Source organism: Onychomys torridus, chromosome 7 (genome assembly GCF_903995425.1).
Source record: "Onychomys torridus chromosome 7, mOncTor1.1, whole genome shotgun sequence".
Classification (NCBI taxonomy): domain Eukaryota; kingdom Metazoa; phylum Chordata; class Mammalia; order Rodentia; family Cricetidae; genus Onychomys; species Onychomys torridus.
Window position 1 is genome coordinate 4,374,416 of NC_050449.1, and position 20,574 is coordinate 4,394,989.

The following is a 20,574-nucleotide window of genomic DNA, read 5'->3' on the forward strand; positions in this document are numbered from 1 at the left end:
TGTGAGGAGTAGGGTCCCAAAACCAGTAGAAGAGTCAGAGACAGCCTCTCTTCCATGTTAGGAGTCCCACAAGAGGACCAAGCTACACAACTGTAGCCTATATGCAGAGTGCCTAGATTAGTCCGATGCAGGCTCCCTGGCTGTCAGAACAGTGTCTGAGCCCCTCTGAGGCCAGGCTAGTGGATCGTGTGAGCCTTCCCATGGTATCCTTGATTCCTCTGGCTCCTGCACTCCTTTCTCCTCCTCCACAGGATTCCCAAGTCCACCTAATGTTTGGCTGTGGGTCTCTGCATCTGCCTCCATAAGTTGCTGAATGTCGCCTCTATGATGACAATTAGGCCAGGGACCAGTTTGGAAACAGGAGAAGGCCAGTTCAGCCTACTTATCCACTATTGCTAGGGGTCTAAGCTGGGGTTCTCCTTATAGATTCCTGGGAGATTCCCCTGTGCCAGGTTTCCACCCAACCCCAAAATGACCCCCAGCAGTTCCCCTCAATATTCTCCCCCCCCCCCGCCTCCCCTATCCCCCCAACCTGATCACTCATGTTCCCATCCCCACCTGCCCTCAGTCCATTCCTAAACTATATTTTCCCATCCCAGGGAGATCTGTGTTTCCCCACCCCCATGAACCCTCCTTATTAACTAGTCTCTGTGGGTCTGTGGATTGTAGCATATAGTTATCCTTTAATTTTACAGCTAATATCTACTTATGAGTACATACCATGTTTGTCTTTATTGGTCTGGGGTATCTTACTCAGGATGTTTTTTTTTTTTTTCCTAGTTCTACCTGGGAAGTCAGGAAACATCTTGAACTGCTCAGGACAGCTCTGCCCTGGAGGTGTCCTGGACACCTGGAGCTGTTTAGCACAGCTCTGATGGCTGGGGCTGCAAAGAAGCAGCCCAACCCTGGAGAGGAAATTTTTCTGACTTCTTGGAAAAGTCAGGCCTGGAACTGCTTCAGCAGGGAAGGGTATCCTGACTGTCAAGGTATACCTGATGTGATGGGGGATGGTCTCCCCACAGGATATAGCAATCCTGCTCCTCTCCTGGAGAGCTGCTACAACTGAGCTTTGCTCAGCCCCCACTTAAGGAGCTTTCTAGCAGAGCTCTGCTTCTCCTGTCTAAGATATTGCAAAAATGTAGCAATCTCCTCGGCTTAGGAGAAAAGTGTTACTTTTTCAGCTCTTTCAGCTCCTCCTTGCTCTATCCAGTGAGGGATGTCTCATCAAGGGTCTTCTCTATGCCAGTAAATGAAGATCTTCACATCCAAAACTCTTTTGAGAAAGAGATTTATTTGGGAAGGAGGAGTCCAGGTGTAGAGAACAGCTTTTTTTTTTTTTTTTTAACTTACCAGCAGGGCGGTTTACATAGGCTGTCTTGGGGGTGGAGTCAACCAGGGGCCCAGGGTTCTATTGTCCTGCTTTGTGATTGGTTGGTTTCACAAGTCAGTTGACCAGGGGCAGAGATGGCTCTGATCTGACTGAGCCAAACTGTTTTTTTCTGCCCTGATCTGAGCCGTCTTTCCCTAGTTCTGGGCTCCAGGGTCAGGGTGGGTTTCTTTAGCCAGCCCCTTTTCTCTACACAAACTAGGGACATTCTTCATTTCCTCTTCTACATTTTTACAAAGATAGGTGTTATGCCTTCTCGGTGTTTCTTAACACTGATGATGAACCATGATGGTTTCCTTGAGTGTGTTTCTGAGAAAGCCACCTGGTGAGCATGAGGTTGGATGTTCAGGTGAACCTCGTTCTAACTCATATCTTGAGGAACCACTTCAAACCCGACTTTTACAAAGTCAAGAAACTAGTAATGTCTCCATAAATGAAGTTTGAACTCTCAAGAAAGGAACCCAGTCTTTTGTGCCCTGCCCCACCCACTTCCCACCTTCACTTCCAGTCTTGGGGAGTGCCTCCTCAGCCAGTCCTCTCCCTAGACAAAGCTCACAGTCACAGCCCATGAGGCAGTTCCAGCCTCAGAGGCCTCCAGGTTCTCAGGTTCTTTGTCCCCACATTCTAGAAGCTTCAGATAGGTCAGGTGTGCTTTGTCTTCTGTCTCTGACAGACTGCCATCTGTCTGTCTTGTACCAGCATTATGCCTCCCTTTAATTGCCCGCTCCACCCTCAGTTTCCCTCTTTTAATCAGCAGTCAGCCAGGAACTTGTTCACAGCGTGTCTAAAATTAAAGTCATTTTGTCCTTCTCTTGTACAAGAGTTGAGATTCAGTTGTTTTTGGAATACACAGCCCCAGGGACAGACCTGGCTGGGGTGGAATGAAGGAAAGACAGACAGATGCCACAGAAAGCTAGGGTCGGTGGTCTGGGGGTTCTTAGCTGGAGAAAATACATTCCTGGAAGCTCGGGTGTTTATGACAAAGTTGAATAGAGAGATGGGTCATTGCATACCACTGGACACTAGGCAGGTTTAGCCAATCTTAGTAGCAGTAGTCTCCAGGGTTGGAGAGGGGGGCATCTTTAGGCAGTAACTATGGGGCAGAGGGAAAAGGGTATGGTGGACATTTACTGCACACACTATCAACACTTGGTCCCAAGAAAGGCTTTGCCATCCTTCTGAGTCTGAGGCTATGAGGTCATTGACATGGTTGAGCTTATGTCAACACACATTCACTCAGGACTTCACTCATTCAGGCTTGCTTTGCTCCCTGCAGGGTGTGTCTTATTTAAAATATTTATAGACCTCTGGATGATTGTGGAACATTCGTGCTTTAGCCTTTGAGGTGGTGCTTTAGCATCTAAAGCAAAATCTTGAAAGGGTCCTGGCCTCTTACCACTCCTTCCAGTAACTCCTAGACAGCCACAGCCACAGAGAGACATGCCGGCTTTGTTCGCTCTGTGAGTAACGGAGACATGCCCGCATTAGCATTGTTGGTTTTGTCTCTTGTATCAACTTCAGGTTCAGAGCCCCAAGCTCAGTGGAGTTTTAAAATCTTCCTATTAAGTAGTACCATTGGGAGCTGCGCAGTAACTCAGTAGGGCTGATTTTATAGTGCAGTCATTACCGGTGTCCATAGGCCTCACGTGGTTAGCTTCTCTCCTGAAGAGGCTGTGGAAGCTAGCCTCAGGGGTCAGGAGGCAGCACCTGCACCAGATTCTCTTTCTCGGAAGAAAAACCTCAAGACAAGGGATGTAAAAATCAGACCTCAACTTTTGGAAGGGAGCATGCATTGCAAAGAATTTGTAGACATATTATCTTGGGGGGTTAGGGACATATCACAGAGTACATATGTGGAGGTCAGAGAACAGACTGCAGGACTCAGGTCTCACCTTGTAAAATGTGAGTTTCAGGGATGGAACCAGGTCATCAGACTTGACAGCAAGCACCTACACCCACTGAGACACATTGTTGGCTCTGTTTTAAATGTCCCCTCTTTTGTACTGTTTCATTGTGTACCATGATATGGATTCGAATAGTTTCCTTAGCCATACCCCATTAGTGCATATTTTATTCTTTCATTAGCAGCTTGAGCTAGGATTTAACTAGATTCCTAGATGTGGGGTTTGGGACATCATTAGTTGTGAGATTCTAAGGACCATAAGAAATGGATCTCATATAACAAAAAAACCTGAATATGTACAAAACTACCTGACAGTACAGCCCTTAGGAAAAGGTTTTAAATACTTTACAAAACCATTTATGTTGAATGCAAAGAGCAGATGTCAGAAGACATAGCGTGCATAGAGTAGTTATATAAAATTTAAACCATGGAGAGTAGTAGCATTATATGGTGTAGAAACCCTGCCAAGTAAGATAGTGTAAAAACACCCTCAGTTAGGACAGCGGCTCTCTGCGAGGGAAGCAGATGAAGGTACACTTGAACCTTGGGAGCTTTGTTACTGATGCTGTGATTAAACTCCACGAACAAAGTCACTTGGGGAGGAAAGGGTTTGTGTGGCTGGATACACACATTGCAGTCCGTCACTGAAGGGAGTCAGGACAGGAACTCAAACAGGGTAGGAACCTACAGACAGGAGCTGATGCAGAGGCCATGGAGGGGTGCTGCTTACTGGCTTGCTCCTCATGGCTTGTGCATCCTGCATCCTGCTTTCCAGAGATGGTACCATTCACCATGGGCTGGGCCTTCCCCATCAATCACTGATTAAAAAAATGTCCTACAGGCTTGTCTATAGCCCATATTATGGAGGCATTCTCTCAATGGAGGCCCCTCCTCTCAGATGACTCTAGCTTGTGTCAGCACACAGACTGATGAGAACACAGATGTTTCTGTTATTGGCACCTTTTTTGTACCAGTCAGTGTTGGTAAGTGGGAAGGGGCTGTGGGTGCAGCCAACTGGCAGGTTCAACCCCAGCAGGAAAACATAACAGAAAGCAAAGTTGTGAGACACTACGATCTTAAACACTTTGAAAGCAAGCTTTCTTCTCTGGCCTTTGTGACAAGTGTCTGTAGTGCTGCTGTGAGGACTGGCAACGGCATACTGGTGTCTGAGTAAGCACTTTGCATGGCAGAGCGCTCTCAGCTGTGCCTTCGCTGGCAAACGAGAGAGGTGTTCAGATGGTGCTGTTGCGGCATGGGCACCAGGCTTGCAAAAGCAGCTCTGTTAGCCCTCCTCTAGGTCCAAGAGATCACACAAACTTGAAAACAGAAAACTACTTGGCATGACGTCTTGTGGGAACTTGGCCTTTCAGTCTAATGACCAATGGGATGGAGCGGATTGGCCTGATGGGTGTGGTCTTCTGTGAGGATACGTGACCTTTTAAGAATCTAGGTGGGAGAGAAGCGTGCCCTCTTGGACATGGAAGGCTTCCTGATGCCAAAGCTCAGTGACCTGGTCCAGTCCCTTCCTCATCCCTCCCAGGTGGATGGCGCCACTTCATTCTGTATTTATGAATGGGTTATATCAATTCATCCTTTAATAAATAAGTCCTGATCCAAGACTTGGGTGGACTGCAATTGTCTGGCACCCAGCGTGGGCTCACATAGGCTACTGCTATCTGAAATCCAAGATTTTTAGAAAATATTAAGCATGTGTATACTTCAGTGTCTCAAAGTTTTGCTGTTCCTTTATCTTTCAGGGGAAATATTGGGCATTAAGTATTAAACTTTGTTGTGCCAGAGTCAGCCCAGGTAGCTTGTACCTGTAACCCAGCCTTCACAAGGCTGAGGCCAGAGGATTGCCAAGAGTCTGGTGCTACCCTTCACATAGTGTTTCCGGTCGGTCTGGGCTACGGAGTGAGGCTCTTGTCTTTAAAACAATTATTAGCATCAAAGCTGGGTGTGGGGACCATGCCTGTAATCTGGTTACTCAGGACAATGAAGCCAGAGGACCGTAAGTTTGAGGCCAACCTGAGCTACAGAGCAAGTTCCAGGTCAACCTTAGGTACATAGCAAGACCCTGTCTCAAAAAAACAAAAAACAACAAAACAACCAGAAAACTGGTACCTTTCCACAGGGACCTGAAATGAGTGCCCGGATGTTCCAGTGTGCAGTTGTTCCTCTAGGGGCTTCTCTGCTGACATTGAGCAGCTGCTGTTTTGCTGACTGGCTCTCTCTTTGTTGTGGTGCTCTGAGCTTGTGGATAACCACATTCTTTTGTGGCAGCTGCGTATTGCACATGCCTATTCTGTGTTTAGGCCATAAATCTTCTGTAACTGAGTGGCAGTACCATCTACATAGCCTATGAAATTGCTAGTACAGCTAGTACAGTTATCGCAGGCATGATTTCTCCCTCATCTCAGCCCTGCAGAGACAGTGCAAAGACACAGGGGTATATGAGAGATGTCAGTGCCCTGTGTGGGCCCTGGTGGAGATGAGCCCATAGTGTTTCTTATATGCAGATTCAGGGAACATCAAAGTGTTTTGTGCTGAAATTGATACTTGAAGTAATTCTGAGCATGTTTGCATTGTAATTTTTTCAACCTAAATTATTTTTAATTTTTTTACTTTATATAAACTGGTCTTTTGTATGCATATATGTCTGTATGAGGGTGTTGGAACCCCTGGAACTGGAGTTATAATTTTGAGCCACCATGTTGGTGCTTGGGATTGAACCCAGATCCTCTAGAAGAACAGTCAGTGCTCTTAACCACTGAGCCATCTCTCCAACCCCCTCAATCTAAGTTCTATTCATGGGTTTCATCATTCCAGCCAGGAGCATGTTAAAGGGTAGCACTGGGCTGTGGTACACCTCCTGGCCCATCCCAGGACTCTGAGGCACTGCTGTCCCTTGTGACTAACTCCATGTCATGGCCTCTACACTTGTGACCTTCTGTGTGCCTTTGTTTTATCTGTAAGTGGGGCTAACATCTGCCTCAGAAACTTTGTGGAACAGTCTTTGGCATAGAATGGGAACCAAGGTAACCGGACAGCAGCAGAAAATACAGAGACTAGGGACTCAGCTCTGCCAGCTCGTGTGGATCAGAAGACACTGGCCTTTCAGCTACGTCAGCTGACATGGCACTGCTGGAGAGTAGAAAGTGCAGCAGTGAGATACCCCCCCCCTCAAATGAGAGCCCAGGGCATGCAGACACCTGCAGTGCAGTCCCAAGGACCATTTCTCGGTGCCCGGAGCAGCCGGAACGGGGGCCTTGGTCACATTACATATAGTATGCTTATTTGTGCCAATTTCTATGTAAGAATCCTTCCCATTGCCTTATAGTATGTTTTCTAATTTTCTACAGAAAGAAATTTGGGTTCAGCTTGTAAAACGGAAAGTAAAAACTGCTTAAAACGTACTTCCAGCGTTAAAATGCCAATGCCTGAAAAAAGGGAGAAACCATTTCCTTTCTATCTGATCCAGAAAAGCCATTGCCAGCATGATAGAAAAACAAATGTTTAGGGGTGTGTGTGTGTGTGTGTGTGTGTGTGTGTGTGTGTGTGTGTGTGTGTGAATGCACTGGTAGCATCATCTCAGCTGTGTGTGTGTGTGTGTGTGTGTGTGTGTGTGTGTGTGTGTGTGTGTGTGTTGGGTACATGCATCCTCATGCTGATCCCAAGAATCATTAATTTCTAAAGTAATAGAAATATAATTAAGAACAATAAAAACTAAACCAGGTATTTGATTAAAAGGGAGACAGAGATGCCCAGGAAGGCGTGAAAGGCTAGCCTAGCCCCCAGCCTGGCTTGTAACTGTATTGTCCCTCTCTGTCAAATCCACCATGAGCCCCTTGCAGTTAGGCCCTTCTGGGCCAGTGGGGCCTCCAGGCACCGTGGTCAGTGTGGAAGCAGCACTCACGAGGTCAGGAAGAGGTGAGTGGAGACCCTTCTGCCTGTGACTCGGCCGTTAAGAGAGTAGGATGGACTTGTGTGGTGGTGCACACCTTTAATTCCAGCACTTGGGAGGCAGAAGCACATGGATCTCTGAGTTCAAGACCAGCCTGGTCTACACAGGGAATTCCAGGACAGCCAGGGCTACACAGAGAAACACTGTCTCAAAACACGGAGAGACGGGGGAGAGGAGAGAGAGGTATGCTGAGGGGTTTGGAGGGTCTTGAGCAGGGACACAGGACAGTAATGCCAATCACGCTTCCTTCTTTTCATGAGTTGGACCTTCTGTAGCTGGTGAGACTTTCTCCCTGTGGGTGTAGGATGTGGTTGTGGACCGGAATGGGCAAGTCCTTGATAAAGGGACCTGGCTAGATGAGTCTTGTGTGCAGCCTCGTTGCCCTGAGCAGCCAGGCCACTACCCTGCCTTTCCCATGCAGCTGTGGGAGTGAGCAGCTCTCCTGCTGTAGACTCAATTCCTCAACAGACTAGACAGAAGCCAAGTTTGTCCTGGGGCTTTAGATGAAACAAACCCATAAATAGGATCCATAAGACATTTGATATTCATGAAAAGACAGACACTCCCTTGTGATGGGGTGCCTCTTAGAAGGCCCAGTTTTCACCTAGACCCATTTTGGTACATATTTGTCTACGGTTTTGTTTTGTTTTGATTTTTGTTTTTAGACTGATTTTTTTTTTTTAGATCAAATTTTCAGTTCTGTATTCTGTCTAGTAATTTGAATTTAGAGGAATTTCTAGAACAAGTCTGTGGACTTGCAGTAAGAAGGCCTTTGGCTTTTAAGCAGTGTCTCTGGGTTTGCTCAACACTTCTTGGCAGAGTAAGGTGCACTCTGAAGAGTGGTTCTCGGGGTGTTTTTGTTTTTTAATTCTAGGTACTCAACATTTTAATTTTATTCAAGTTTTCAAGCTACAAGCCATGCTTAGAATCAGCTCCTCACAATCACACTTGGGCATGCACCAGCACGTCTGGTTGTCTGGAAACAGCGCCTTGTTTTCAGCAACTGTGCTGGGCCGAAAGCTGCAACTACAGTTAAAATAATTGAGTTTTAAAACTGCATGAGAATTTAAGTGTGCATTGATGCCCTGAGGAAAACAAATAGTTTCCCTTCTGTTTTTTGGAACCTGGCTACTGGGAAGGGTGGTTGCCCCTCACAGCAGCTTACCCCGTACTGAGGCAGCTGGAGCTATCCAGGTGTTCAGGTCAGGGGGGCTCTTCTCAGGGCTCATAGGTCTGTCAGAGCGCGGCTGACATTACCTCAGCTAGTGCTCCCAGCCCTGGGAGCACTTTACAGGCACAGGACAGTAGCCCTTGGAGGTGTTAAGAGGCTCCGAGCTCTGCTCCCTGTGGCTGGAACTAAGTGGGATAGAGGAGTGGAATCTGAACAGACTGGTGAAGGCCGCAAACATGGGCGTGTGCACGTGCGTGTCTGCCTTTCTCTATTTCACTGCAGCTGCTGGGGGGTCCATGGGCTGTTACTGGACGGCTTCCTTCTTCCCTTTCCTATGATTATGTTCAGTGACCTTGGAAATGTGTGGAAGCAATGGGCTGAGCATGGACACTGTGCCAGCTGTCCAGCTGCAGGGGCAGTTTCATGCCAGTGGGTGGGACCCTGAAGCCAAGCACAGTGCTTGCCAGGACTGCCTGAAGCAGCATCCAGAATGGAGGGAGATATGCATGTCAACGCTGAGAGGCAGCGTCCCTGGGCACTCTGGTGGTTTGCAGGCAGCAGCCAAGAGTTTCTTGGCTGTCAGAAGTGTAAGCAGTTTTAGGGCAAAAATGCCTTCTCTGGGAGTCACAACGGATAAGGGTCAGCCACCCATCCCGACATAATGTTTAAAGTGATAAGTGACAATGTGAGTGAGAGAGGTGTGCTTAGTGCTCTAGGAGGAGCAGACAGGTCAGGTGACCCCAGCCTCGTCTTCAGAGCACAGCCGTGTGCTTCACGCCTCATTACGGAAGGAACTGGGGGTGGAGAACAAGAAATTCCATAACTAAACAGTCGTGGTCAAGATTGAGGTCTGCTTGATCTTTGATCAACGTGGTTCAAAGAAGTTGCTACTGCTGTCACCCCGAGAGAAAGTCTGGTTCTCATGAGATGATCACGTCTGCTCGGGGTACAGCCTTGCCATGAGAGTTAACAGCCTCTGGGCACAGTCTGTCCTGCCCTGCTAGGCTCAGGGCTGCTGTGGGTTCTAGTCCTTGTCACAGTGTTTGCAGATGAATCCTTTCCCAGAATCTGAGATGACTTGGGGGATGGAGGAGCAGCAGCCATGAGCCAGGGAGGAAGGACTCTGTGGAGTAACGGGGCCGGTGGCCTCCCTCCACAGCAGCCTTGTCACCTTTACCTTCGTCCTTTTTCAGAAGATACCACAGTGGATTGTAGCTTACCCCAACAACTTCTCCTGATGATCTCTGTAAAAACCCTGAATATCAGGGTTGCAGTCTGATGCTGAGTTTGGACCACATATGAATTTCAATCATAGCTCAAGCATTAACATTGAGTGTGGGCCCACCCCACACTAGCTCTGGTATCATAGGTAATATGTGCGGATTACTGAATAAAAATAATGCGTACAGTTTCTGTAGAGCATAATTTCAAAATGCTGAAACACTACAGTGATTCCACACTGGACCTTAGATTTGCCAACACAGGCCTGCTCCAAGTTTACATGTCTACCGTAAGAAGTCGACCCTGTTGGCCACCTCACCTTCTGCTTCTTTCCCTTATGGGGCCAGGCCCAATGGGGCTTACGGAGAAAAGCCAGTTAGCTGCTTGATGGTTGGCACCCTCTGGAAGACCCTCCTGATTCTCCAGGAGGTTCTGGCAGATTGTCCTGCTGAGGCCCCTCCCTCCGTCCATGCAGCAGCTGGCCTCACCCCACCCCGCAGCACCCTGAAGGCTGCCCCATGGCAGCTCTCCTTCTCTTCGGTTCTGTGATTGACTTATGTGAACCACTTTGGTATCAGATAAGGTGGCATCCTAAATTCTGCTGGTAGATAGATAAACTATCTAACAAACAAACCTTGCCTGGAACAGCCTCTCACCTGGGCCAGTCTCAGGGCAGAAAGCTGTCTGACTTTTCAGATACATTCCTTTGTTCTCTTAGTTTCTCTCCATGGGCCAAGGGTGGGACCCAACACCCTCCCCAAGCCTGCCTTTTCAACCTTAGCTTAGAGCAGCAGTTTTCAGCCTGTGGGTTGGTGGGGGTCGGACGACCCTTTCACAGGGATTGCATATCAGATATCCTGCATATCAGATATTTACATTACAAGTCAATTATGAAGTAGAATGAAATAATTTCATGGTTGGGGGTCACCATAACATGAGGAACTGTATTAAAGGCTCACATCAATAGGGAGGTGGAGAACCACTGGTCTAAGAGACTAGAGGAGAGCTAAGTGCTAAGCTGGGTGGATGACAGGGTTTCTCCCTAACAGTGCCAGCTGCCTGGCTGGCCTGGTATCCTGACACTGCTATACATATGACAGTTTTGTTAATGATACATTCATCATTCCCTGGACAGTGGAAAAAGGTAGAAGACCAGGCTTAACATGGTTATCATTTATATAGAGTATTTTATTAAATGCATTCATTGTGAATATATAAACATGCATGTGTGTGTGTGTGCCATAGCACGTGTGCGGAGGGTGGGGACGACTTGAGAGTGTTCTTTTATCATGAGGGTCCTAAGGATCAAACTCAGCCCTCAGGCTTGGCACCCTTACCCACTGAGCCATCTGCCTAGCCCATTGTTTTTGTTCTTTGAAACAGGATCTTGTAACCCTGGCTGGCCCCAAACTTGCAATCCCCTGCCTCAGCCTCCTGAGAGCTGCTTTTGCACAGGTGCCTCCATGCCCAGACTGGTACAGTCATTCACAGAGGGAATGCTTGACATCTTATTATACTTCAGAACAAGGGAACTGCGTCACCAGGCATGAGCTCTGACCTTAGAACACCCTTATATCCCAGCTCTTAGGTCTGAACCTTAATACCAATTTACCCTTTGAAGTATTTTACCAATTTTTACAAATTTCCAGCCAGTTAGTTGTTTCTCTAGCACATTTGATTTTCCAAGTAGGACACTAATATATCCTCCCGCCCTGCTTTTGCCTGTGGCCTTATGGGTCTGAAGACTGTCCTGTGTGCAGTGGGTGGGAAGCCGTGGTGTTTACTGCTCTTCACTGTGTTTAGTTTCATCACAGTAGAATCTGTGCAGCAGTTTAAAATGTGATTAGATGTTATAGTATTCAGGATTGACTAACAAAGGGTTAGTTCAAGTGTGGCACCTACTAGAATAATGGTAAGTGTTCTCTTGGTCTTAAAAAAATAGATAATCCCCCGAACACAGTGGAGGAGGGAGGTGTGAGGCGCACCCAGGAGTTAAGTGTCTGGGTGTGGAGAAGCAGCACCCATAAAACCAGCCTGTACAGTGAAGCTTGCAGTGCTCGGGTCTTAAGACTCGCTGTGGAGGACAGGCTGGTGACACCCTGACATAACAGAGGGGCTGATGGAGACAGGCCAAGAAGACGGAAAGCCAACACAGAGATGAACACCACCATCTTCCAGAGTCAGACGTGCATTCCACGTCCCCTCCACTCACATGTGTGCACTATAAGTGGCTGTAGAATGGTACCATTTGGACCATTGATGTGGGACTTGGTTTTGGTCATATGGAGTGTTTTCTGTTCCCTCAAGGGAAATGCCTACTCAATAAGACACCAAGAAGACATTTTGTGGTTGGGAGTTTTACTTAAGGAGACTAATGTTTCTGTCCCTTTTTCCTGCACCCAATATTTCATACCAAAAAATAGGAGCTGGGCATGGGCTGAGGCACCAGTACTGTAAACCACAGTGAAACTGGCTTTGAGATTTGAGGCATTCAGAATCACAGCCTTCCACCTGTGGACCCCATCACCATCACAAAATGACCACCTAACTGGTAGCATTTCATCCCCAGAGTCACCCCCAGGAAAGAATAACTCCTGCTCATATCCTACTGTGTCTTGGAAGTCTGCAGCTACTGGCTGTCCTCAGAGTTCTTAAAACACTGTGGCAGAGAACCTTAAACTTAAAACCCTTATCTCATTCACGTTCAGGGTTTATTCCTCTAGATAAGAACTGATTTGTTACAGGTTATGCAGGGCCTGTAATCCCAGCACTCAGGTAGGCGGCATTGTGATCGCCACAAGCCTGAGACCAGCCTGGGCTACATAGCAAGACCCTGACTCAAAAAAACAAACAAAAATATCTTATAAAAACCAAAAATGTGTGAGTGGTGGTAGTGCACACCTTTAATCCCAGCAACGCAGGAGACAGAGACCGGCAGATCTTTGAATTTGAGGCCAGCCTGGTCTCCACAGAGAGACCCCAGACAGCCAGAGCTATTACACGGAGAAACCCTGTCTACAAAAACAAAAACAAACAACCTAAAATGTGACAGGAAGTGTGGTGCAGCGTTCCTATTCAGAGGTGGCTCAGTCTTACAGGTTTTAATACCTTATAAAACTTCCTAGCTCCGTGAACATGAGCCTGGTTTTGCTGGCAGTTTGGGTGCCCTTGTGGTACAGCTCTCCTGCAGCTGCCTGGTTAGACCCAGTCTGTCTGAGGCCATGATAAGTGGCAGTGTGTGGGTTCTGTCACTCTAGATCCTAACCGTTTTTATTCTTGGCATTTTTTTTTCAGAGAATATCACTGCGCACATGGCTTCCAACCAGACCAGGGAATTTAACAGCAGCACTGTGAAGCCAGCAGTAACTTCAAGACTGCCAAAACCCGTCACAGCTGTCACTTTGAAACCTGCAACTATTGCTAAAACATCAACACCAGGGGTCTCACCACACACTACTTCCACTACCTCAGAGTCTACACCCAAAGCTAGTGCTTCCCCAAATTCTACCCACACATCAGCATCATCCGTGACCACCACAGGCCCCAGCAGTTTAAAGACATCGATAACGAGTATGTATTAGAATGACTTACTTCTTCTGTGCTGTAAATTAGTTGTTAAATGCCATGTTAAAGCCAGCATTCCATTCTGCAAAAATACAGAACCTTTATGTGCCTATATTTTCCCTCATCCCCACTTCAGCGCTCTGACAGAGGTTCAAACTTCCGAGCATGCACTGTTTCAAACTGCAGCGCGGACATCTGTTTTGTCCCCTTCTAGTAACAGCGACTGTTCATTCTGACAAAAGCGGAGGGTCCAGGTTTGACGCCGGCAGCTTTGTTGGAGGAATGGTGTTAACACTGGGAGTTCTGGCTGTGCTCTACATTGGATGCAAAATGTACTACTCAAGGAGAGGCATCCGGTATCGAAGCATGTAAGTTTGGCCACTCTGCATAGCTTTATCATGACCAGTGTCCTCTCAAGGACAGACTTCCGCTGTGCTTGGGTCAGACTTGCGCTTACAAAGGAAAACACACCTAGAATCGAACACTGCTTTACCAACATTTAACAAACTCCTTTTGTTGGCTTTTACCACACACCATAAATGACATACCTGATCTCACCTACCTAGTGACTTGTATATGTCAGTGGTACCAAAGAGTATTTTTGGAAAAAACATGGTTTTTGCTTTTAATGACAAAGATACAGACACAAAAGGAAATTCCTCTGCTTAGTTTTCCCTGGTAATAGGAGTTACTGTGAGTACAGACTCTGTAAGCCAGGAGAGGTGTCCCATGACTTGCAATCTTAGCCTTTAAAGTTGCCTAACTTTACCATTTATGGGCTGGTTTTTTCCTCATGTGTACATGGCCATAGTGGCTTATGCCCTATGAAAAGTCACAGGGATTTGACTGTGGGCCTGTTTGGCAATCTTAACCACTGCAGTGTACTGGGTATGCACATGACAATGCAGAGCAACAGTAATTAATTATGATTGTGAACATAGAGACTGTTCTAAAGTCTTTCTTACAAATACTAATTTGACAGTAATCTACATTTTCTATTACAGTGATGAACATGATGCCATCATTTAAAGCACTCTACTGGCCAGGGAAAGAAGAGAGACTGCAACCCTATCAATTAGTTTGTTTATATTAGCTTAAAATATTATTTTCTTGGAAGTAATATTAAGAAGCATGCATAAAATGAACAGTATGTTCCATGATAACCAGAAATCCCTCTTTACTGAAGGTAAAGGGTGTGGTCTGGGCAGTTCAATCAATAATTGGAGCAAACAGGTAATGTATCCAATGATTACATTTACTTTAGAAAGCCCTAGCAAGGCAAGCCCATCTTTCGGAGTATGCAGGTGGCACTGGTTGACACTGGAGCAGGATCCCATGTAGCGTGCAGGGACGAGCCTGCTGTGGCACTCAATTTCACTAAAGAGTGAGCATGTAAAGAACCTGAGTGCCATTCAGAGCTGGGTGTGCCCTAATTCATGCCTTGGGTTCCACGGCTGAGCTCACCTTAAGAAGGCGTCAACCTTTTAGGGTTTAGATCAGGCTTGATCTAGAGAGAACCTGCACTCCAATGCAGCCCCCTCACATGCTTGTATTAAAGGCACTGGAGTGCTGTGAGTGCCAACTTCACTGACCACCTCTTTCCAGCTGCCCTCATACTGTTTCCTCCTCTCTACAGGAGTTAATCAAGCCGCAGCTCTGCCTGGGACCCTGTCTGTCTCACCACTGCCAATGCTGTCCACAGGCACTTGACAGTTTGAGTTTCAGTGAACAGGTTTTAGGCAAGGTAGAGCTGCTTTCCATGTATAGAAATTTGTAATAGAATGTAAAATACCTTTTTTTTTTAAAGTCCCCTTTATATGATTTCCAAATCAGTGTTTAGAAGTCTACATTGACAGCAAAATGCTGTGCTTTCTGAACCAGGGACTGTGAGTTGCCCCCCAGGCCGCTAACCCTACAGAGTGGAGATGCTGCGTTTTTTTACACTGTCAACTTACTCAGATTTGAGAAAATGACATTTTTATTCTAGGCAGTATTTTCTAGTAAATTCCGGCTTCCTGATACCCAGGCCCACTTCTTACCCCTGGTGTTTCCAGGGAAGGCAGCACCCAGTCCCCCTGCAGCCCATGCTCTCTGCAGCATTTAGTTCTATAGTTCATATTCCAGGTCAAACTCAGGGTCAAGGTTAACAAAGGAGGTGTTAGTTACAAAATACTAATATAATATTTCTATTATAGAGGGACAAAATATAGCAATTTCTGAAAGTGTAGAAATAAGCCACAAATGTCCTAATGAGTGCACACCTGCTACAGTTAAAAATTAAGTGTAACTTTTGTAACCTACTGCTGGTTTTCAGAAAATGCAAACTACCAAGAATTTTTTATATAAATAGAATTATTTCTACTTGCTGTGCATTAGGGCCCGCTGATGTGGTAAACATGGAATGCTCAGATCTAATAACGGGGGAATGGAAGAAATGCTAGGAAATGGAACATGGGGTAGATTAGTTTCAAGTGTGGGCTGATGGGAAATCAGTGCTTTCTCATTGGCTACTTTCCTTTCTTCAGAATGTAGTTTAGGCTCCTGCGGTGGTGAAGGCTTTTAAGTTTAACTTGGTTTGTTTGCTGCCCTCTTGGTACTTCAGTACCAGCCGACGGTGTTCTTCCATACTGGTTTCCTTAGCACTTTGAAGATGTCAGCCTCTTAGTCTCCACTGATTTGGGGGTTAAAAGTAATGTTGTTTTGTCTTTTCTAATTTGTTACTTTCAAATACCAAGACTTTCGTTGAAGGGATTTCTTTTTAAATCTACCAAAATTGACCACATTTTCGAAGCATAAGTTTGTCTTCCAAGACTGGCTTAAGCAAACGCTCACCTTTCCTAGCTTTCCTGGAGAATGTTAAGAAAGAGCAATCGTGGGTGTACGTGTGGACACCAGAGCTACTCTGGCTTTAAATTTCACTTCAGTAATTCCATAAAAAGAATAATTCAGAGGTAGAGAAAAGAGAGCTGGCAACATATTTTATGGTGTGATAAATTTGTGTCTTCAGGGGAAAGACTAGCAAACTCTTGTTACCCTTTTTTCTATAATGACCAATTTTGGTATTTCATTGTTACTAAGATCTATTTTTAGAATAAAATTTGTTTTCCATTCAAAGGTTTTAGTGTTTTGTTGAATGTGCACAGAGGTTCCTATTTTATTTATCCAGTATATAATCTTGATGCATGCACAGTAAAGGCCTGCTTTTACACCTAGGCCAGACCTTGGATAGTTTAGTCTCACAACAAAAGTGTCCATTCCTTGGCACAGGCTTTGAAAGTTTGCCATCGGGGTCTCTCATTTCTTCAGTATTCTTGGGTTCAGTTTCTTTTGCAACAGATTATCAGCCATCCATTTCCACCAGAGGCTGCCATCCCCACAAACACATCACACACCACACGCAGCCACTTACTTTACTCCAGAAATCAGAGATGCCATCTCTCCTGCTGACCCTGAACAAACTCAAAACACTCCAAAGCTAAGCTCTGAGGCTGTGTGGTACCTACCTATGCTTCTGAGATGGGAGACATCCCCAGAACAAGCTGCTTTGCTCATGGACCCTCAAGCCACGTGTGCATTTAAAGTGCCAGCGTGGCTGCCAGTGATGCTCAGGCCTAGACATCCAACATCAGTGGTGTCTTAAAAGGCCCCATGCTTGGGGCCCCAGGGCCCCTGTGTAATGTGCCTATTTACTAATGCTAGCTCATGTGGTCACCAGAGAGAACACAGAGCTCACCTTCACCCTGCAGCCACCATAGCCATGTGCATGCTACATGCCCTTGTTCCCAGTTCTTGGCTGTTTCACAGGTGGCACCCTAGATACTGTTATCAGAAGGGGCATCAATCCTGAGAACCCATGCTCTAGTCCCTGGGGCCACAGCCTCTTCACAGGCACCACTCTTCAAAATATAGTGATGTCACAGTGTGCCTGCAGGCTGGACTCCGTGCCTTGACAAGCCTTCGCCACAGCCTCTCGTGCAGAATGACTCCAGCAGACGTCACAAGTGGACCCACAAACCCCGAGCTACTCACGGACAGAGCTCCGAGGGCCCTGCAGTATCTGCCACAACTACCTCAGCTGCTGGCTGGCCTCACCTGTGCCAGGCCATTGTGCCTCCACCAGCACCCTCCATTCCAAGGGTAAGTCCTTTGTCCCAAAGCCATCCTAAAAGTGACAGTGCCACTAAATACAGAGTTCAACAGGAAATGTGAAGTCAAGAAGAAATGAATACCAACCAACCACTTCCCAGTAGCTAGAGAGCTCCAAACTATCAACATATAAAAGTAATTTGGGATGATCATTTTAAGAAAGATTTAAAAAGGGACAAAGTGAAAATTGTAATATAGTGAAGTGTTAAGTTGGCTTTACATTGTTGTAATAAAATAACTTGATACTCAGCCTATAGAAAATGTTTCTTGCCTAAGTGGGGAGAGGGCTGTTTATCCATGATTGATTGCTACCTGCTTGCTGTTGGTCCCATGCTGGGGCACAGCATCATGTACAGAGGAACAGAGGAAACATGGAACAGAGGAAAGTGTTCCATGCTATCTGTGGGCGACTGGATCCAGGACTCTGAAAGCTACCAAAATCTGCTTAAACTCATCACTGGAGTACTTATAGTACCTATCTAGCACAGTGCAAACACTAAGACACAGATACTGATGACAAAGTATACAGTCATCAGAGAAAAAAAGATGTGAAGAAATGCGATCCTACACAGTTTATGAGCCAGCATCACAAGTGAAAATACTGAATACAGTATTAAAGGAGGAAAAATTACTTAAAAAAATAATAACTAGAAATGCCCCAAATCTGGGGGAAGAAATGATTTTAAAGAATCCAGGTACAGAAAGATCCAAAGTCACAACTCATATTTGATTCAGAATGGATTACACTGTGACATTGCAATCAAATTGCCAGACGCTGACAGGATCCTGAAGGCAACAAGAAAAAGATGCGCAACCCCACACAAAAGGCTCCAATTTTACCATCAAGATTTCAGTGGAAACTTGACATGCTAGAAGAATGGGGTGGAATGATCTAGTCAACGTTCTAAGGGGAAAGACAAAAACCTGACTAAATGGCAAAGCTGTCCTTCAGACTTGCCATAAAAGTGTGGGTGGTGTTCCATTATCACACTACTCAAGGAGGGAGCCTTTCAGAATGTTGTGGGAGCCATCGGGCTTTAGAATGGCCATTAGAAGGATAAGTATTTCCATTGATGGCTGCACTGTTAGCAGGTATACAACAAAAGGATACATGGTGACATGAGTAATAAAAACACAAAGTTGTTAGTTCCTAAAAGAAATAACCAGTGGGCTATGTAACAGCCAATGGGTACATAGAAAATAAATAATAAAGCATATTACCACTGCTGGTATAGAAGATTACCCAGGCACAGGGAGACAGCCAGAGGATTTGCAGGACCAAAATAATAACACAATTCTTGCCTGTATATACAAGTTCAGTATCTCTGACCTGAAATGCTAGAGAACAAATGTGTCTCAGATTCTGGACATTGGGATATTTGCATATGCAAATGAGGTATCTTAGGGATAGAGTGCGCGCGCGCGCGCGCGTGTGTGTGTGTGTGTGTGTGTGTGTGTGTGTGTGTGTGTAAGTAAGTAAGCCTTAAACACTAGCCGTAGAGTAGCTTGTGTGATATTCTTGGTGTGCCTTCATTTTGACTGAACTTCACGGGGTCAGGTATGGAAATTCCCTCATGTCATCAGGTCAATGCTCAGGAGTTTCCGATTTTGAAGCATTTCAGGTGTTAACAGTAGGGATGATAGCAGGGTGGTGGTAGCATGCACCTCTAATGCTAGTATTCAGGAGACAAAGGCAGGCAGTTCCATGAGTTTGAGGCCAACGTGGTCTACAGAGCAAGTTCCAAGAGAGCCAAGGCTACACAGAAACCCTGTCTAAAAAACAAGAGTGAGAATGATCAATTTTGAATATATAATAAATAAACTAAAACCTCTCGTCAAAACCATTGACTGAGCTGGGAGGTGCTCAGTGGGTACACTGGTCTTTGTGTGAGCACCAGGGCCGAGTTTGGATCCTCAGCACCCAAATAACAGCAAGGAGTGGTAGTACACACCCATTAACCCCTCCTCCCCTCGCCCCGTGCTGGGGAGCAGAGACACTGACAGATTCCTGGGACTTGCTGGCCAGCCACCCAAAAAAGTGGGCTCTAGGTTCAGTGAGAGACCCTGTCTCAAAATATATATATATATATATATATATATATATATATATATATATATATATATATATATATATATATATATATAAAGTAGAGGAGGATTCCTAAAGTTAACTTCTAACAGCATACATGTGCAGATGAACACACATCATTGAATAGATTTAAAAAACAATACTCAGGTTTATTACCTGCCTCCTGGCAGGCCTCCATAAGGCTGCCCTAAAACCAGTAAACTGAAAGACTAAAAATGATAATTCAAGGTCCTATTGTCAGGGTTGGGGGACAGCGTTATCGACCTCATCAGACACCACCACTTAATTGCATTTTCAGAGGCATCCCTCTCACACAAACATTCTTAGTGGTGCTAACCTGCCCTGTGCCTCTAATGGGAAGGGATCTTCTAGCTAAGGTAGGAGTGTCCATTTCTTTATCCCTACATTCGCTTCACCCTAGACTCGCCAGCAGCTCCTCCTCCTCTTCTCCTAGGCACCCACCCTACTAACTCTAACAGTTCCTTTCCCTTGCCAGCTTCTCAGGTAGACCCAAAAGTCTGGGATACCCAGAACCCTTCTATTGCTAGACACGAGCAGTCTGTTACTATTCAGTTACCGGACCCTACCAGATATATTTCCCAAGCTTGTACCCTCTCACTCCAGAGCCTAAGAGGACTTAAGCCTATTATTTCTGACCTTCTCGGGAAAAAGCTGCTCCAACCAACCTCTTTACCCTTTAACACCCCCATGCTCGCAGTTAAAAAGTCCAGTGAAACCCACTGCCTGGTTCAAGACCTCTGGCTCATTAATTCTACAGTGATTCCTCTCCATCCTGTAGTGCCTAGCCCTTATACTCTCCTTATCAACTATTACTGCCTCTTGTGAGATCTGCCAAAAAAAACGGATCCCAATACCAAGTACAGAAGTCAGCCTTTTCCCACCCACCAGGCTAGAGGTTCCCTTCCAGGTACTGACTGGCAGCTCGATTTTACCCATATGCCCACCATCAGGAAAATTAAATATCTCCTTGTGATGGTGGACTCATTTTCAAACTGGGTGGAGGCATACCCTGTTTCTAATAAGCGGGCTCAGACAATTGCAGGTTTCCTTCTCCAAGGAATTATTCCTCAGTTTGGGGCTCCTGCTTCCCTTCAGTCTGACAATGGTC

The 20,574-nt window shown here is 45.9% G+C and overlaps 1 protein-coding gene across 1 annotated transcript in view; it reads left to right on the forward strand.

Moving 5' to 3' along the window:
* The window catches only part of Tmem123 (transmembrane protein 123), a 33,412-nt gene extending 14,614 nt beyond the window's left edge, over positions 1 to 18,798 (forward strand). Inside the window, exons 3-5 of the mRNA XM_036194210.1 lie at positions 12,941 to 13,216; positions 13,425 to 13,578; positions 14,215 to 18,798. Of these exons, the coding sequence (XP_036050103.1) occupies positions 12,941 to 13,216; positions 13,425 to 13,578; positions 14,215 to 14,239 (455 nt within the window). The 3' untranslated portion in view covers positions 14,240 to 18,798. The remainder of the gene's footprint in view (positions 1 to 12,940; positions 13,217 to 13,424; positions 13,579 to 14,214) is intronic.
* Positions 18,799 to 20,574: the final 1,776 nt, after the last annotated feature.